The following is a 17,601-nucleotide window of genomic DNA, read 5'->3' on the forward strand; positions in this document are numbered from 1 at the left end:
CTTGGTAGAATTCACCTGTGAAGCTGTCTTGCTCAGGGATCTTCTTATCTGGGAGATTTTTAATGACTGATTCTACCTCTTTACTTGTGATTGGTTTGTTGAGGTCATCAATTTCTTCTTTCATCAATGTAGGCTGCTTATGTGTTTCTAGGAATTTTTCCTTTACTCTAAATTTTCCTTCTTGTTGGCATATGGTTTTCAAAATGTCCTCTTATGATACTCTTTATTTCCGTGGAGTCAGTGGTGATATTCCCTTTTATGTGTATTTGCATCTTCTCTCTTTTTTTCTGTTTGTCTAACTAGTCAATTTAATTGATCTACTCAAAGAACCAGTTTTTTTTTTTGCATATTTTTCTAGTTCTCTCTTATTTTTTCTTTCATTTAGTTTTGCTCTGATCTTTTTTATTTTTCTTTAAACTTCCTTTGTTATTTTGTTGTTTTGGCTTATTTATTAATTTATTTTTTTAAATAATTTCTGCAAGTGTGCAGGTAGGTCTTCAATTTTAGCTCTTTCTTCTTTTTTAATGTATGTATTTATGGTTATGAACTTTTAAAGAAAGATTTGTGTTAGTTCTTTCCGTACAGTATAGTTTTTGAAGCATCTCGTAAGTTTTGATATGTTTTGTTGTCATTTTCATTGGTTTCAAGGTAGCTACTGATTTCTTTTGAGATTTCTTCCTTGACCCACCTTTTTACCAAATTGTGTTGCTTAACTTCCATATCTTTGCACCTGATCTGGTTCTCTGGCCCTTGCAAATATCCAGCTTTAATTCCACTGTGGTGAGAGAAATTATTTGGATAATTTCAGTTTTCTGAATTCATTGAGACTTTCTCTGTGGCCTATCATGTGGTATGTCTCACGGAATGATCCATATGTCCTTGAGAAGAATGTATATTCTGCTGTATTTTGGTGTAATGTTCTGTGTATGCCTATTAGTTCCAGATCCTCATTTATATTCATAATCTTTGTTTTTTATTGATTTTCTGTTGAGATGTTCTGTCCAATGGTGATAATGTTGTATTAAATTCCCTCAGTATAATTGGAGAGGCATCTATTCCTTCACTTAGTTTTTCCAATGTTTGCCTCAATTTTTGAGGTGCTCTAGTTAGGTGCATAAATGTTTATGATTATTCTCTCTTCTTGAAAGATTACTCCTTTTATTAATATGTAGTGCCCATCTTTGTCTCTGTCAATAGTTTCGCCTTTAAAGCCTATTTTGTCTATATTAGTATAGCTAGTCCTGCCCTTTTTTGTTTATTGTTTGTTTGTAAGATTGTTTTCCAGTTGTTCACTTTCAACTTCCTTGAATCCTGTCTCTAAGGTGAGTTTCTTGCAGACAACATATAGATGGGACATATTTCCTTAACCAATCTGCAAATTTGTGTTTCTTGACAGGTGAGTTGTTTTTTTTTTAAAGATTTATTTATTTCTCTCCCATTCACCCCACTCATTGCCTGCTCTCTGTGTCTATTCACTGTGTTCTTCTGTGACCGCTTCTATCTTTATCTGCGGCACTGGGAATCTGGTCTTTTTGTTGTGTCACCTTGATTCTGTCAGTTGTCTGTGTGTGTAGTGCCACTCTTGGGCAGGGTGCACTCTCTTTCGTGCTGAGTAGCTTCCCCTACAGGGAGCACTCCTTGGACGTGGGGCTCCCCTATGCGGAGGACACCCCTGTGTGGCAGGGCACGCCTTACGCACATCAGCACTGCACATGGGCCAGTTCCACATGGGAATTACTTACATTAGCCATATTTTCATTGGATTTGTGTATTTCATAGTTGCTTTTATTTCTATTTTTGCCTTTTTGTTGTTCTTACACTTTCCTCCAATAATGCTTCTCCTGCTCTCTTCTTTCCTTCTTCAGAACCCCCTTTAGTATTTCTTGAAGGGCAGGTTTCTTAATGGCATACTCTCTTAGTTTCTTTTTATCTGTGAATATTTTGAACTCTCCATCATGTTTGAACACCTGCACGACCACACCAGCAAAGCCAAGGGCATCTTCTTCAAAGTTCTTGAGGCTGGGGTCCAAAATCCTCGTGTCATCAGCCTGGGCGCTTGGAGGCTGTGAGGAGAGCTCCTCCATGCCCAGGGGCTCCAGTCCTGTGCGGTGCCTGACGTGGGGGCCCCTGCCTCTCTGCCCGTCTTCACACCGCCCTCCTCCCTGGCTCCAGTCTCCATGTCCCCTCCTTAGAAAGACACAAGCCCCTGGATTTGGTCCCCTATTCCAGGATGGCCTCATCTTCATCTAATTAATTCCATCTGCAGTGACTCAATTCACATTCTGAGGTTCTCTGTGGGCATCAATTCCTGGTGGACAGGGAGAGAAAAAGGTTCTTAAAATTAATTCTGCTGGAGGCCCAATGTCTCCTCTTATTAATCCTATTGTAAATTAAATAAAAACTTCAATATTGAAGAAAACTGATCTACGTGTGTGTGGATATGATAGGACAAATTTCTGCAAAGCAAAAAATGGTGTTAAGAATAATTTTCTTTCCAATTTAAGAATGGAGAGATGATGAGATTTTCTTTTATTTGATTTTGGTAAAGACTTCTTCATACTTTGATCCAAGAAACCTGTGTTATTCTATTCACCCCAAGAGAAATTATAGTGATCAAAATTTACAAATGTTTATATACATAAATATTATAATACATATATATTAAAAAAATATATATGTCTAAGCACAGATATCTGTACACACATGCACACACAGAGTAATTGAATAGGGACCTAGATAATTTGATATTGAATAAAAACAAAATAATCCATTCCACACCTCCTCTCTTTGCTAATTACTGGTTAATTTCCAAAAAAATTTGAGCCTTTGTTTAAATGCATAAAGTAACCAAGGTGCTTTCTATGTTAATGAACATTTTGTAAAGAAATCATGTAAATTTTTCTGAAACTATTTTCAAAATTAGTTGGGAATTTTTAATCCCTTTATTTAAAAAAAAGTGGGAAATTCCAGATTGAACTGTTTAGCTAGATCCAATTAGTAAATGGAAAGTTTTCAAACAGGTTGTTATTAAAAGACAGAAGAGACAAGAATAAACAAGGTGGACTCAAGCGATGAATTTTGAAATTTCCTGATTGTAAATTGGAATACTTGTTGTAACAACTCAAGTAGATCTTCCTTCAGTTTGTTGGGTGTGAAATATTTGGCACCATAGATGAGTAGCCAGTTTGTAGAGCCATTCAATTTCTGTATGTTGACCTACGTGGATCTCTGAAAAATCCTTGCATTTCTTGCTGTGTATTTTTTTGGATCCCATGGAAATGCCTATGGTAATAGTGACTGTTCACTTCTCTTATTAAAGCAGTTCAAGGTGATTGTGCACATGAGCTGGGAAAGGAGAGTCAGCAGCACAACTTGACTGTTCTTGGAAAGATCCAATTTAAGAAAGAATCTGAGCAAAATACATAGATCAAGAAATGTATTCCATTTAACTTATTCTTGGCCATGAAACCCTGAGAAAACCTTTTTTGCCTACCCTTGGGACACATACCTTGGTTGAAGAGTGTGCTCTAAAGTAGGTTTTTTTGGAACGAAGGGTCCAATGAAGTGAGGAAAATCAGGAGTCAAAAAGTCACTATTTCGCTTTTTAAAGATTTATTTTTTATTTATTTCTCTCCCCTTCCATATCCCACCCCCAGTTGTCTGCTCTCTGTGCCCATTGTCTGTGTGTTTTTCTGCATCCACTTGTATTCTTGTCAGTGGCCAGGAATCTGTGTCTCATTTTGTTGTGTCATCTTGTTGCATCAGCTCTCCGTGTGTGTGGCACCATTCCTGGACAGGCTGCACTTTTTTCTGCACTGGGCAGCTCTCCTTATGGGGCACACTACTTGAGTGTGGGGCTCCTCTACATGGGGGACACCGCTGTGTGACATGGCGCTCCTTGCACGCATCAGCACTGCATGAGGCCAGCTCATCACATGGGTCAGGAGGCCCTGGGTTTGAACCTTGGACCTCCCATGTGGTAGGTGGACACCCTATCCATTGGGCCAAATCCAGTTCCCTTAACTGCTTTTAAATGCTGCCTAAAACAAAAAATACAAAATTAATTTCAGTTGATTATATATACATTAAGCAAAATAAAAAATAAAAGCAGCTAAATGCATGAAAGTTAGATTATAGAATTCAAAGGTTTGAATAGCATAAACACCCCTACATTTCTGGCCCCAATAAAATGAACCATATCACCATAACTCCAGAGTATTCCCTTGGCCTTTCCTAGTAAATCATCACATTGTTCTCCTTACCAAGGTACAATTGTTAGTCTTTATTTTTCATTTATAGTATCATGGGTTAATTTTTATAGCGTGAACATTTTTATAAATTACATGATGTAATGGTCCTTCCTTTGTGCAAAACTTCTTAAAATTCTAATTAATATTTTGAAATTCATCCACATTGTTGTATGTATCCATAGTCCCTTTTTAAAATTTGAGTAAAATTATACTGTACAAATACTTTGCAGATGTTTATCCTTTTCTGTTTTGGACACCTGTACCTTTACCGATTTTATTAAGTATGAATAAAGTTGCTATAAATGGCCTCCTTAAAAAAAAGTCACTATTTCAAATTGTGCAGCTCTCACTTGTCATGGGAGATGCTGAATGCCTGGAGCAAGCATTTTAATGTCACTGCAGATGGGGTCTGGCTTTAGAATACGATTATTTTACATGACCTTGTCTTTTCAGACCTCACTTGGTTAAATACAGTGTTCACTCAGCTATACTGAGATCTCTCTCTTCGTGTTTTGTTACATACATTTTCATTTTTGAATAATTTTAGATTCATATATAAGTTGTAGAAGCTGTCCAGAGAGTCCCTGCACAACATTGCCCACTTCTCCCTAATGTTAACATCTTACATAATCATGGTACATTTGTCAAACTAAGAGATTTACATTGGTGCTAATTTAGTAACTATACTCCAGACTTCATTCTGATGTATCCAATTTTTTATTCTTATCCTGTGCCCCTTTTAGGTTCCAATCCAGGTCACCACACGCATTTGGTTTCCATGAATCTGTTGCAGAAATATCGTGTGACCTTTACTGAAAAATGTCTTGGGCACTGCTAATGCATTGTTCCCATTTTAAAGGAACGGCATCATGTTTTATTCTGTACATTAATATTCTATGCATTTGGCAACAAGCCTCATCATTTCAAGTTTAAAGATTAATGTTGCCTTCATGTTATGAATTTGCTAGCACATTACTTTCATCCATTCATGCCCAAACTCATTGAGCACATTCACTGGGGCCCTGTATCTATACTGGGGAAAAATAATTCCATAGATGCTATAGAATTGTTTGAGAACCCTGAAGCATGTTAGATCTGGATGCATGTGAATCATGCTTCATATATCGATCAGCCTGATTTCATGTCTGCAACAACAGCACTTGGCTTTACTGACTCCTGGTAAGTTCATGGGGAAGGGTGAGCTGAGCCCAGAAAATATACTTGCTAAGTTGATTTTATCTACAATTAATTAAGATTTTTTGGTCATTTGAACAACAGGAGTATACAAAATTAAATAAAACATGGAGAAATGTAAATTCTAAATAAATGGAAGCATAAGACAGTTTATTGCTTAGGTCAAGACAAAATGCAACATTTCCATTTTGTCCCATGTAGAAGGAAGGAGTCATTCACATTAGGAATCTGAAGCTCTCCAGGGTTTAAGCAAATGTGAAGACAGCAGCTTGGTTCAGGTCTACCGGGGATGTTCCCAGTTCACTGCCCTCTTACCAAGAGCCCTGTCTAGAATTTCTTCAGTTGTCAGAGGACTTGGCCATGGAAACAGAGGGGACAGATCCTGGAAACCTTCAAAGCTAATTCTGCTCTTATCTGTATTTTCATAGCACAGTATTTAGCTCTGACCCAGTGGATGTGGTAACACATCAGGAAATCATCTGTGGGTAAAAGTTGTTTTATATAGCACATTTCATGAGAAGAGACATGTGTCAGCATCATTTAACCATGAGCTAAATGGGATGATAACTCTTGTATCTGGATTTATGACTTCCCTTTTAGCACGTGGTTCATTGTAATACACACACACACACACATCACTTTTCTCTCATTTCATAACAAATAAGCTATTTATTAGGTCAGAGTTTTGTAGATCAGGAGTCTGGGTCCAATGTTCATGATTCTCTTCTCAGGTTCCTACATGGTTAAATAAGGCTGCCCTCTGTCCAGAGCACAGAGTTCTCTTCCAAGCTCATGGGGCTTGACAGAATCAGTTCCTCAGGTGGCAGTGCTGAGGTCCCATGTCCTTGCTGGCTGCCAGCTCTCTCCTCCTAGAGCCTGCCCACATTCCTGGACACATGGTCCCCTGGAACTCCACAACTAACTTCAGATGTATTCTTCCATTTCAAATACTAATTATTTATGAATTTTTCTGGGCTCTTTCTCTCTGACCAGTAGAGCAAGATTTAATTGGACCCCCCTTCTTAAAGTCAACATCTTTAATGATATCTGCAAAATCCCTTCACAGCAGCACCTGAATAATGTTTCAACAATTGAGAGAAGGTGTGTATATACTGGGGGCAGGAGACCCCAGGCTTTTGTATAATTCTACTTAACACAAAGTGTTCTTTTTAAATCATTTACCAAAGCTTGATTGTGCCTCAATTGGATATTTGGCATTGGGAGAGTATTTGGAAAATTTCACTTTTTAAAATCATTATATGACTTCAGGAAAGAAGATTATAGAAAAGCTAGTTTCCCAGATGCACTGAAGCGTTAGTGGCTTCCACTGTATCTGCATCTTGGGAGTGTTATTGCTTGTAAAATGACCCAGAAGTACCTGCTAAAATGAAAAATTAATTCTAACTCTTTTTCCATGGATTCTCATAGTACATAACCTCAGCCTCAACCTTTCATTGAATTAATTTTCCTCCTGGATCATGCCCGTTCTGAGTTCATGCTCTGTTTCTTTAGTCTTTATTAAATATCCAGGCCCATCTTTTCCCAATCCTGTTCATTTTCTGACATGCTCTTCCCTGGGCTTTGAAGGACAGCCCCCTCCTCTATTCATGCATTAGGCCAAGTCTCCCCTACTTGAAGACAATATTTCCTTACTCCACATTTTACGTGGACCCCTCTGGGCCAGTTACCCTGCATGACACATCCTGTTTTATCATCGTGTCATCCATGAAAACTTTAACTTTTTGAATGTGTGTAAGAATGGGAAGGAAATTATATTGCACTGATGCAGGAAACCTATCAATAACGGAGCAGAGATTCAAGCAAAATAAGGAAACTTAAGAATGTTTATTAAATGCAACTTCATGGAAGAGGAGAAAAAAATACATGGGTGTAAAGAACAAACCTGAATTAATTATTAACATCTTCTAAACACAGATACGTGGTGGAACAAGGTGGATTGTTGATGAGAAGGAATGCCCTCACTGATGACATGGGCATCTGCAGCACCATTCCTAAATGCTGGGAGGGGACCCTCTCCTAGGTAAAGTGCTCATAAAGAGAAAAAGCTATAGAAAATGAACTCATTAATTAGAATTAGAACAATACATGCCTTACGACATTCCCCATCATGGGAAACCTCAGGAGCTTTGGAAAAAGTCTGCAGGAAAAGTTATACTCATGATAATGGAAGGATTTTTTACCCATACAATTGGTAAAGTGCTCTAAATTTTCTCTTACCTGTGACTGTTTGTTCAGAGGGTTGATCCTGAAATGGACCAGGTTCACATGGCCCTACCTTTCCTGAGTAACAGCTTAGCTCAGAGGAGGAAATCTCAAAGAAGCAGGTTACTAATGGCTGCAGAAATGATACTTGTTTACTGTGTAATCTCCCAGTAAAACGCATCGTTCTACTTGTTCATAATTTAATGTCCTATGTCTATAAGTGTTCATGATATTGTTATTTGCATAATTCTAAAAGTAGCATTAGTTTTGGGTAGGAATAAATGAAGAAATGCTCTATCAGACCTTGGGAGCTGAAGCCATTTTACCGATGACCACTAGGTGGAGGTGTTACACTTCAGGTCTGCTAATCACTTCATCAGTGATTTTAGAAAGTGGTCGACTTAAATGATAGTCCTAAGGGTGACTTGTAAATATTTGATGACTCCTTTCTGAGAGTAATATTGTATTAAGGGCAACACAGAGGACTTGTTTTGGGTATATTAAATGAGGTTCCTTTGGGATGTTAAAATTTAGAATAGACTGAGATAGATACACAACACATGCATTACATCTTAATATATCCAATGATATGAACATATTCCACCTAGGTTTTGGCACGATATTTATAACATTTAATTAAGTTCTGATATTACACTTACAGATGCATGTATTTTCTTACAGATTCCTTTTGTTTTCAAGATGGGTGCAGTTGATTTGAAAGAGTACAAAAGCTGATAAAATATTTCATTTTCCGAATTGTGCTGAATATTGTTGAAAGTTGTGGTGCTAATTTGCTTTCTTGCCTTTTGCAGGCGTGTAGTTACATTTCCTGTGGTCATGGTATTTTTATCTCCAACCATTATTTATCTTTACAACTCACTGCACAGGTACATTTGACTTTATACTCTCTTTGGATTTGCATATGCTCCTCAGGGACTTGGTTGTCTGCTCAGAGCTCTATTAATGCAGTTTCCCTGGAGATGGGGACTTAGTACATCAGAGGGGTGAGCAAGATGATGTCACATTCCCAAATGCTCATCCTGCTGGTGCTCTGGGCCTCAGGTGAGAGGTCTAGAAGAGTATTATCTTTATAAAACTGGAGAATTGTTTTAACATGCAGAATGAGCAAACCAGTTCATCTAAAGCAGATCTGAATATATATGATAAATAAGAAAACCCACATTTAGATACGCATTTTACACATTTGTGATTTAATGTATGCTCTACGTTCTTTTCTGGTTGCAGGTGCCAGTGGGGACATCGTGTTGACCCAGTCTCCAGGTTCTGTGGCTGCATCTGCAGGAGAGACCATCACCCTCAAGTGCAAGGCCAGTCAGAGTGTTAGCAGCTACTTAGCCTGGTACCAGCAGAAACCAGGACAGGCTCCTAAACTGCTCATCTATGCTGCATCCACTCGGCCATCTGGGGTCCCTGATCGATTCAGTGGCAGTGGGTCTGGGACAGATTTCACTCTCACCATCAGCAGATTCCAGCCTGAAGATTCAGGAGATTATTACTGTCAGCATTATAAAGGCTATACTACCACAGTGTTTCAACTTCGAACACAAACCTCCTCCCCAGGGCTGTAGGGCAGTGAATCTTGCAGCACCAGCTGCTTCCTCCTCAGATAGACTTGAATGTGTTTGCTTCCTCCATCTGTCTGAGAAACTACATCCTTTAGGGAACTGTAGCATAGAAATCTTTTTTCACTTGGCCAGATAAAATGACTGAATTGACCCTCTAGACTAGGGTCTTTTTAATTTTACACCCTGATGGATTGATTCTGTATTCATTGTATCTCCTTAATGTTTAAAAATTCATCATCATCTTTCCTTGTCCCTTCCATCTTCTTCCTTCTCCTCCAACATCCTCCAAATCTGATCCTTTCCAAGATTAAATCCTTGATCCTTCATATTCAAAACTTCCCCTGTGGAAGGTCATTTTCCTCCCTTCCTCTTTCTTCCCTGGACACATTGCCATCCAAGCCTTTCTTTTCATTGTCACAAAAGATGATTTGATTTACTACTCTACCTTCTTTTTTTATTTAGATAACTGTTTTGATTTCTTATTGCCGTCAAATAGTAATTGTGGGTGCCTTAATATATTATACTCATTGAAGACTGTTTAGGTTATAAGGGACGATGCTCAGTCAATGACATATGCTGATTTCAGTTTGGATATAAAATTTTCCAGTGAACTTTATTTTTTTTTATTATTTATTTTTTTTAGCAACAATTCAAATACTTTATTTTTTTTAATTGACTTTGTAATAATATTACATTAAAAATATATATATATGTGAGGTCCCATTCAACCCCACCCCCCCACCCCCCCTCTCCCCCCCCAACAACACTCGTTCCCATCATCATGACACATCCATTGGATTTGGTAAGTACATTTGGGCACCTCTGCACCTCATAGACAATGGTCCACATCATGGCCCATACTCTCCTCCATTCCATCCAGTGGGCCCTGTGAGGATTTACAATGTCTGGTGATTACCTCTGAGGCACCATCCAGGGCAGCTCCATGTCCCAAAGACGCCTCCACCTCTCATCTCTTCCTGCCTTTCCCCATACCCATCGTCCACCATGTCCACTTTTCCCAATCCAATGCCACCTCTTCTATGTGGACATTGGATTGATTGTGTCCATTGCACCTCTATGTCAAGAGGAGGCTCAGATTCCACATGGATGCTGGATGCAATCCTCCCATTTTCAGTTGTAATCACTCTAGGCTCAATGTTGTGGTGATTGTCCTTCTTCACCTCCATCTTAGCTGAGTGTGGTAAGTCCAATAAATCAGATTGTAGGTGCTGGAGTCTGTTGAGGCTCAGGATCTGGCTATCACATTGTCAGTCCAGAGATTCAAATCCCCTAAATATATCTTAAACCCCAACATTAACTGCACCTCCAGCACATTAGCATGAAAGTCTTATGAAGGGAGATCCCATCTGAGTCCAGATTCATCACAGATAAACACCATTTCCAAAGAGGGGCCATCTGCCCTGGTAGTTAACCCCATCGGCCATGACCATAACTCCCATGGGTCTCTTTAGCCCTCAAAGGAACCAATATCTGGGGGTTGTATCTGCTTTATCTGTCTCTCTGACTCTGCTCAGTTGTGCATGAGGGCAATCCTTCTGCCAGCCTCCAGACTCTTTTTTAGAAACTCGTAGCCATATAAACTCATTTCTCCTTTCCATTTCCCCCTTACTTTAGGTCAAACAGCATTTTAAAGTCATGGTATTTTATGTAGACATGGATATTCTGCTGATCCGCATTGAACCTTCCGTATAAGGTCCTTTTCCAGTTGCATCATCAGTTGGTATTTGATAGTGGTCCCTCGTTGCCAGGGAGGCTCGTCCCCGGGTGTCATGTCCCACGCTGGAGGGAAGGCATTGCATTTACATGCTGAGTTTGGCTTCGAGACTGGCCACATTTGAGTAACATGAAGGCTGACAGGAGGAAATTCCCAGGCACAATGTTGCTCTAGGCCTTGTTCTTATTTTAGGTTTATCAGCTCACAAGCATAGTCATTAGCATCAGGGGCTCACTGTTGAACCCTCACTCCCTCCAGGTCCCCGCCGCTGTACCTGGGAGACTGTCGCTGCTCCCCTAGGGACCGCGGCAGAGCACCACTGGCCAGGAACCCAGTACCCCCCCTGCTGTGGTTTTTAATTGTTGCCACTATGAGTATATCCAATCATTACCATGCCCCCTGGACATATGTTCTGTACAGCTCCCTGTCAGCCATATATCACCTGTCATTGGTATCCCATACCAGTATCCCTCCATTGCCATTGTTGAAACACTCTGTGATCCAGAACTCCCCGTAATTTGAAGCCCGATATAATGTCATGATCCCTTACTAGGGAATGGCATATAGCGATGGGTTTAAAAGATAGATAAAGAACTTGGATAAAGTTAAATAAAGAACTTAGATAAAGAATGTTGATTTGAAAAAATTCCACATCCTATCCTTTTTTTTTTTTTTTTTTTTCCCCTAATTATTCAGCATTTCTTCACAGGAGTCCTAGACCACAGCAATGCATATATATAATATACAGCACTCCCACACATCCACCAGAAAACCTTTTCCCTTCCACAGTGATACTCTTACGCCCTATTCATATCATATTTACTTAAGGTGATGTACAGAGTCTGAGATATTAGCTTTCTAACAAGGTAACATCTGTGCTTACATTATGGTGCGTACTTTAGGATACACAGTTCTTTACATTTTTAGTTATCCTATGTTTTACATTATGATTTACATTATCAGTCTGTCATCTCCTATATGTTATGGTGTAATATTACATGTTTTATATCCATCCTTGTGTACTCTCAAGAAACTCCTCTCTTGCCCCCCATTTACTTTGGTTCCACATATTTAACGTCCATTTTCCCTTCCACCTTGGTGCCCACAGTGACAGCCAACCTCCGTTTCCTGAGGAGCCACTTCCAGAGATAGATGGAATAGTGTTCAGGGCCTAACTTGCTCAACTGCCCCAATGCCCTGGGAGCCACCCTTTCTCTCGAGGGATACAGTTCCCTCTATTTGATGGCATTAGTCCTCCCCAGGATGTGGGTCCACCCCCACTCTCACTACTTGGGATTCCACCCCATGGTGTCACCCACTCTGGCAGAATGAGCATTTAGACATTCCCCAGGAGCCCGTCCTGCATCAGACCCTCCCCTCCGAGCATTCTAAACAGGTAACCCTCTTTATTATATTTTGATATGATTTTCTCGGCATTTTACTCTCCACCACCTCCTGACCCTCTCCTGTGTTCGTATGCTACCCCTCCCTCCCCCCACTTTTGGGCAACGTTACCCATCCGTCCCTCCCCAGCCACCCTCAAACCCGTAAAGCCCCAACCATCCAGTGAACTTTATATTCCTGCAATTGTCCCGTTATTTCTATAGTTCTCTTATAAAATGGTTGAACCATAAAATGCCAAAAATTAAATGTTTTCTATATTATAAGGTTTGTGTTTACTTCATCTTATTCCCATATACTTGAAATGACACATATATAATTTTATTCTTTACAATATTACTTAATGTTGTATGCTCTATCTGTTTAAAACAGAAAAAATAATTCAAATAAAATATATATCTTTGATGGTGTGAAGCAGTGCGGACCTCAGTAAAGTAGAATCTTAAGGTGAATCTGTTCTGAAGGTGTAATCTATTGTAGGTTGAACCATTTGAGTAGGTTACTTCAGTTCATGCCTGGTTCACTGTGGGTCTCAGTCCCTATACTTGTGTCTTTTATAAGAGAATGAGATTCAGACAAACAAGGAGAAAGCCATGGCAGCAAGAATCTGAAGCAGTGAAACCTGGAAGTTACAGAAGAAATAAGCAGATGCCTCCATGTGTCTTGCCATGTGACAGAGGATTCTAGCACCACTGGCAGCTGGTCTTTGGGAGGAAAGCATTGCCTGATGATGCCTCAATTTAGACATTTTTCTCAGTCTTAAAATTATAAGCCTTGTAAGTTAATAAATACCTCTTGTGGAAGCCAGCCCATTTTTGTCTGGCTAACTAGAACAGTCTATATCCAAATGTTTCTAGAATAACTGAAAGTCTGTCTCCTTTTGTAAAGCCCTTTTTCTTTTCTCCATCTCTTTCAGCTATTCTCATTCTTTCATGGCAACTCTCTAATTCTTCAGCTTTAATTTTCTAGAAATGTGTGAGAACTTTCCTCGTGAACTCTATCACCAATTGTCAACTTTCTCTCTTACCATCCTCTGCCACTGAAGGAATTCATGGTTCTTAAGTCTGCTGTAACCTGAACAATTTGGATTAAGTTTATTTATTATTTATTATTTATTTTTTTATTTCTCTCCTTTCACCTGCCCACCTCCGTTGTTTGCTCTCTGCATCTATTCCCTGTGTGTTCTTCTGTGTTCACTTGTATTCTTATCAGTGGCACCAGCAACCTGTCTCATTTTTTGAATCATCTTGCTGCATCAGCTCTCCAGGCTGTGCTTTTTTTGCATGGGGTGGCTCTCCTTTTGGGGTGCACTCCTTGCACATTGGACTCCCCTACATGGTGGACACCCCTGCATGGCTTGACACTCCTTGTGCCCATCAGCACTGTGCATGGGCCAGCTCACCCCATGGGCCAGGAGGGCCTGGGTTTGAACCCTGCACCTCCTAAGCAGTAGGTGGATGCTCTATCAGTAGAGCCACATCAGCTTCCCTGGATAAACTTTAATTAACACATTATTCTCAGTGTGCTGGTGGAATACTCCAGATATTCTAGTATTATTTCTGAAGTTTCTTCATAAATATGTTGGTGGATAAAATTTAGTTTCACCAAATGTCTCTTAAAACCAGAGGAGAATACACCAAACACTCTGAAACACATAACTACTCTTTACTCTTACTAATGAGAGGTATTTTAATCATTGAATCCATGTCATTCATTCACTCAAGAAACATTTATTAAATGGGTGCTCTGTCAGTTGCAAAAATCCCTCCTATCATTGTATTTGATGAGAAAAAAGCACATATGAAAAATATACACTATGCCATTTTTTAGTGATAGGATGAAAAATAGGTCTGGGGAGGAGATTGTGGTTTAACAATGAATAACAATTTAAAAGATGAAACTATAGCAGATAGCCACTGTCATGTAAGATATCATGCCCAACACCAGTGTCATAAAGCGTTAGCTGGTGATTTTCTGGTGAGCTGTGCAGTCTATTCATATGGGGGCCTGGCTGACTCATCTGAGCCTACTCACGGTATATAGTTATCTGGCAGGGCCCTGAGGTCTGTGTTCTAGGCTCAATTGTCTTTGATCTCCTTCACATGCTCCTTAGCTGGCCACCAGCCTGACTTTGGGTTGACTGCACCACATGTCTTGTACCACCTGGCAGACTAATTCTAGATTCTTCTGATGGCTATTTTCATGCTCCAAAAGGTGAAATGAAAGCCCATATCAGAATGTTTCATTCCCTGATGGATCAACTACCTCTTTCCTGTGCCTCCTTTATTTAAACTTTCCTATTTTGACTCCTTCACTTTCTCCTTCCCTTCCTCTGGTCCCTGCTATTGTTCTCCAAATATGATATAAAGATATAATCCTGGCCGCACAGGTTCAGAATCTCCTCTGAAGGTCTTGTCTGTCACTCTCCCTCCTTACCTACTAGACCCTCTGTTGCGGCAGGCACTTCTGCTCAGGGTCCCCTGATTGTATTTTACAGGCCTAGCTCAATACCTATGTACGCATTGAGGCATTGGATCTCAGGAGGGCCCAATCTGGGGTAAATTCATTTCTCTATGTTAACCAGTAACAAGAAAATAATTTTACTGATTCCAAAATACCCTGGTGGGGCACTCATAGTATAAATGTTGCAGACATCCTGATTCCAAAAGGGAGAGGATGAAAGGAAGAAAGGAAGCACAGCTCCCAAGTAATTCTGAAATCTTTAAGTTCTGTTAGATTCATTGCCTGGGGTCATCTCTGTGGCCTATGGATTGTCCTTGGTGACTCATCTCTGCCCTCTGGGCCTTGGGCTTTGGCTTCTGTACCCAGGTCTCTGGCCTCTGAGCTCATGTTTGTTATAACTCTCCCTGCAGAGTTGCCCTCTGTGCTATCTGGTATAGATTATATTGTATACGTTTTTTTAAATCATTGTCAATATTCCTGTCTGTGTGGGCACATTGTAGATAGGACCTTGAATATGTTATGTGAGTTAAGATGTGGCCCACCTGATTGAAAGGGGACCATAATCCAGATCATTGGATTCTGTTATAAGCATGATACATTCATTCAAAGATACAGAATCCACAGGGAGGGGCCAGAAGATAGAAGTCAACAGAAACCAGAAGAGAAAGGAGAGGACATTGCTATGAAAGCAAGGCAGGGATAGTAGCCAAGGAACCTGAAGGATCTCTGGTAACCGGCACAGGAATGTTACAGAGTTTAGGGAGAAAGCATTGCCTTGCTGCTTTCTCAGTAGTGGAGTTCTCCTAACCTCAAAGCTGTGGGCCTAAAATTTCTCAGTGTTCAAGCCATCCCATTCTGTAATACCTATGATAGCAGCCTGGCAAAATAAGGTATCATATTCTGTTTTTCTTCAAAAGTTTTTTGAAGTTCATAGTTTTATCAGTATGTAGAATTTTGTAATTCTCCAGCCTTCTTTAATTTCTGCCCCTTTCAGCTACAGCTGACATTGTTTTTGATTATATAACATTCTCAAAAATCTTCTGGTTTAGGAGAGCACAAACCAATAATGAGGGAAGGGAGTCTGGATCTGGAGTCTGAAATTTTATAATTCTTGAGGACCTCTAATAGGCCTTTCACTTAAATTAGAAAAGTTTGGTTCCAACCGGATTCTATTACAGGGCCATGGTGCTGTACAAGAAACAAGTGCATTAGGATCAAATAAATGGGAACTTTGGAATATTTCCAATTCCTCATAATATCCTCAACTATATTTCTACATATATTCTTTTAACAATGTGCATAACCTGAGAGAACAGCCAGCAAGATGAGTCAGAGGAAGGAGTGTCTAGAGTTAGCTCCTGATACAGGGCACAGTTAGTAAACACTCAGGGCTCTGGAGCTAACTAAGAGGAGCTAGCTAAGAGGGAGCTAGCACCCTCTTGGGGGCTCCAGGAGACCAGAAGCGCATCCTACAACATACTGGAAGGAATGGAAGGATGAGACTGCTCATCTGCAGAGAAGCCTCGTAAGTAGAGCACTCCAAGCCACCAGGTCTGGTGCCCATCTTCCACGGTAGGCCAAAGTCGCTTTGGGTGCTTGTCCACAGCTGGAATTGAAAGCTCCACTTCCAAAAAACAGGGAAGGAAGAGACGGTTGGGCACCAACTTCAGCTACTGCTGAGTAAATTTGGTGGACAAAACTATAACCCTAAGAACAACTAAAGTTTGAATATGTTCAAGTGAGAAAGAGGCCAGTAGCTGTCATCTTAACTCAGCACCTGGCAGAGGGGAAGCGTTGATGACTGAAAATCACAGTGCTGGTGGGGACTGGCTTTGGTCCATCCAGGCCATATTGCAGTTCTAGCCTAGGCCCAACCCCACCTCTACAGGGAGGAAGCTGGGGGACCTGCGGCAGCCTCTCTAGGAAATTACTGGCCAATCTCAGACAGAGGCAATTGATCACTGGATGTTGGCAATGCAAGTCGTCCAGGAGCAATTCTGCGGCTGGAATTGGAAGCTCCATTCCCGAAAACAGAGGATGGGGAAGAGATGTTTGGCCACTTTCAGCTACTGATGAGTAAATTTGGCTCACTGAAGTATAACCCTAAGAACATCTGAAGTTTGAAACTGTTGAATCTGAAAGAGGCCTTTGTCCTCCATTTTGATCCTGTCCCCAGCGTGAAGGGAAACCAGGCTGAAAGAAATCACAGTGACTGTGAAACCAGTTTATTTTACCCAGATCACCCTGAAACCTTAGCCCAGGCTTCAGTCCCAACTCTCGCAGGGAGGGGGCTGGCGGACCCTGCACAAGCCTATCAGGGTAACCGCAGGTACATTTGGCTGGCAAAGATTGAATAATCAGAATTCTACCAGGGCAACTGTGGTCACATTTGGACCTGAACTGCATAGATTGTTGCCCATACCATCAGCTCCACCCCTACCCAAGGCAAGGGAGAAAAGGATGTGAAACATCATCGGTTTCTCAGGGCAGCTACAGTCTAGGCCAGCACAACTTGTATTATTCCACAAAGCTGTGACTTTGTCCCTACCCCTGGCAAAGGAGAAAGTTGGGAGAAGCTTCCTTGGTACCTGGTGCAATGAGGGCAGCTTCAGCCTCCATATCTTCTAACACCAACTACATCCTTGGCTCCTAGTGCACAAGCAGCAAGGGAGAAAGGGCAGGAAGCCTAAAACTAATGAGAAAAACTGCATCTAGAATAAATACTCTAGTAAACCGGAGGCCAAGACAC

The 17,601-nt window shown here is 40.5% G+C and overlaps 2 gene segments (V, D, J or C); both read left to right on the forward strand.

Annotated features, from left to right (window-relative positions):
- Positions 1-17,601, forward strand: part of LOC131273778 (immunoglobulin kappa variable 3-20-like) — a 1,006,205-nt gene that overhangs the window by 23,993 nt on the left and 964,611 nt on the right.
- LOC101420299 (immunoglobulin kappa variable 3-20-like) lies at positions 8,623-9,256 on the forward strand. The segment is given in 2 exon segments: positions 8,623-8,729; positions 8,913-9,256. Coding segments are annotated over 2 exon segments (393 nt in total).

The sequence above is a fragment of the Dasypus novemcinctus genome, chromosome 17 (assembly GCF_030445035.2).
Source record: "Dasypus novemcinctus isolate mDasNov1 chromosome 17, mDasNov1.1.hap2, whole genome shotgun sequence".
Lineage (NCBI taxonomy): Eukaryota > Metazoa > Chordata > Mammalia > Cingulata > Dasypodidae > Dasypus > Dasypus novemcinctus.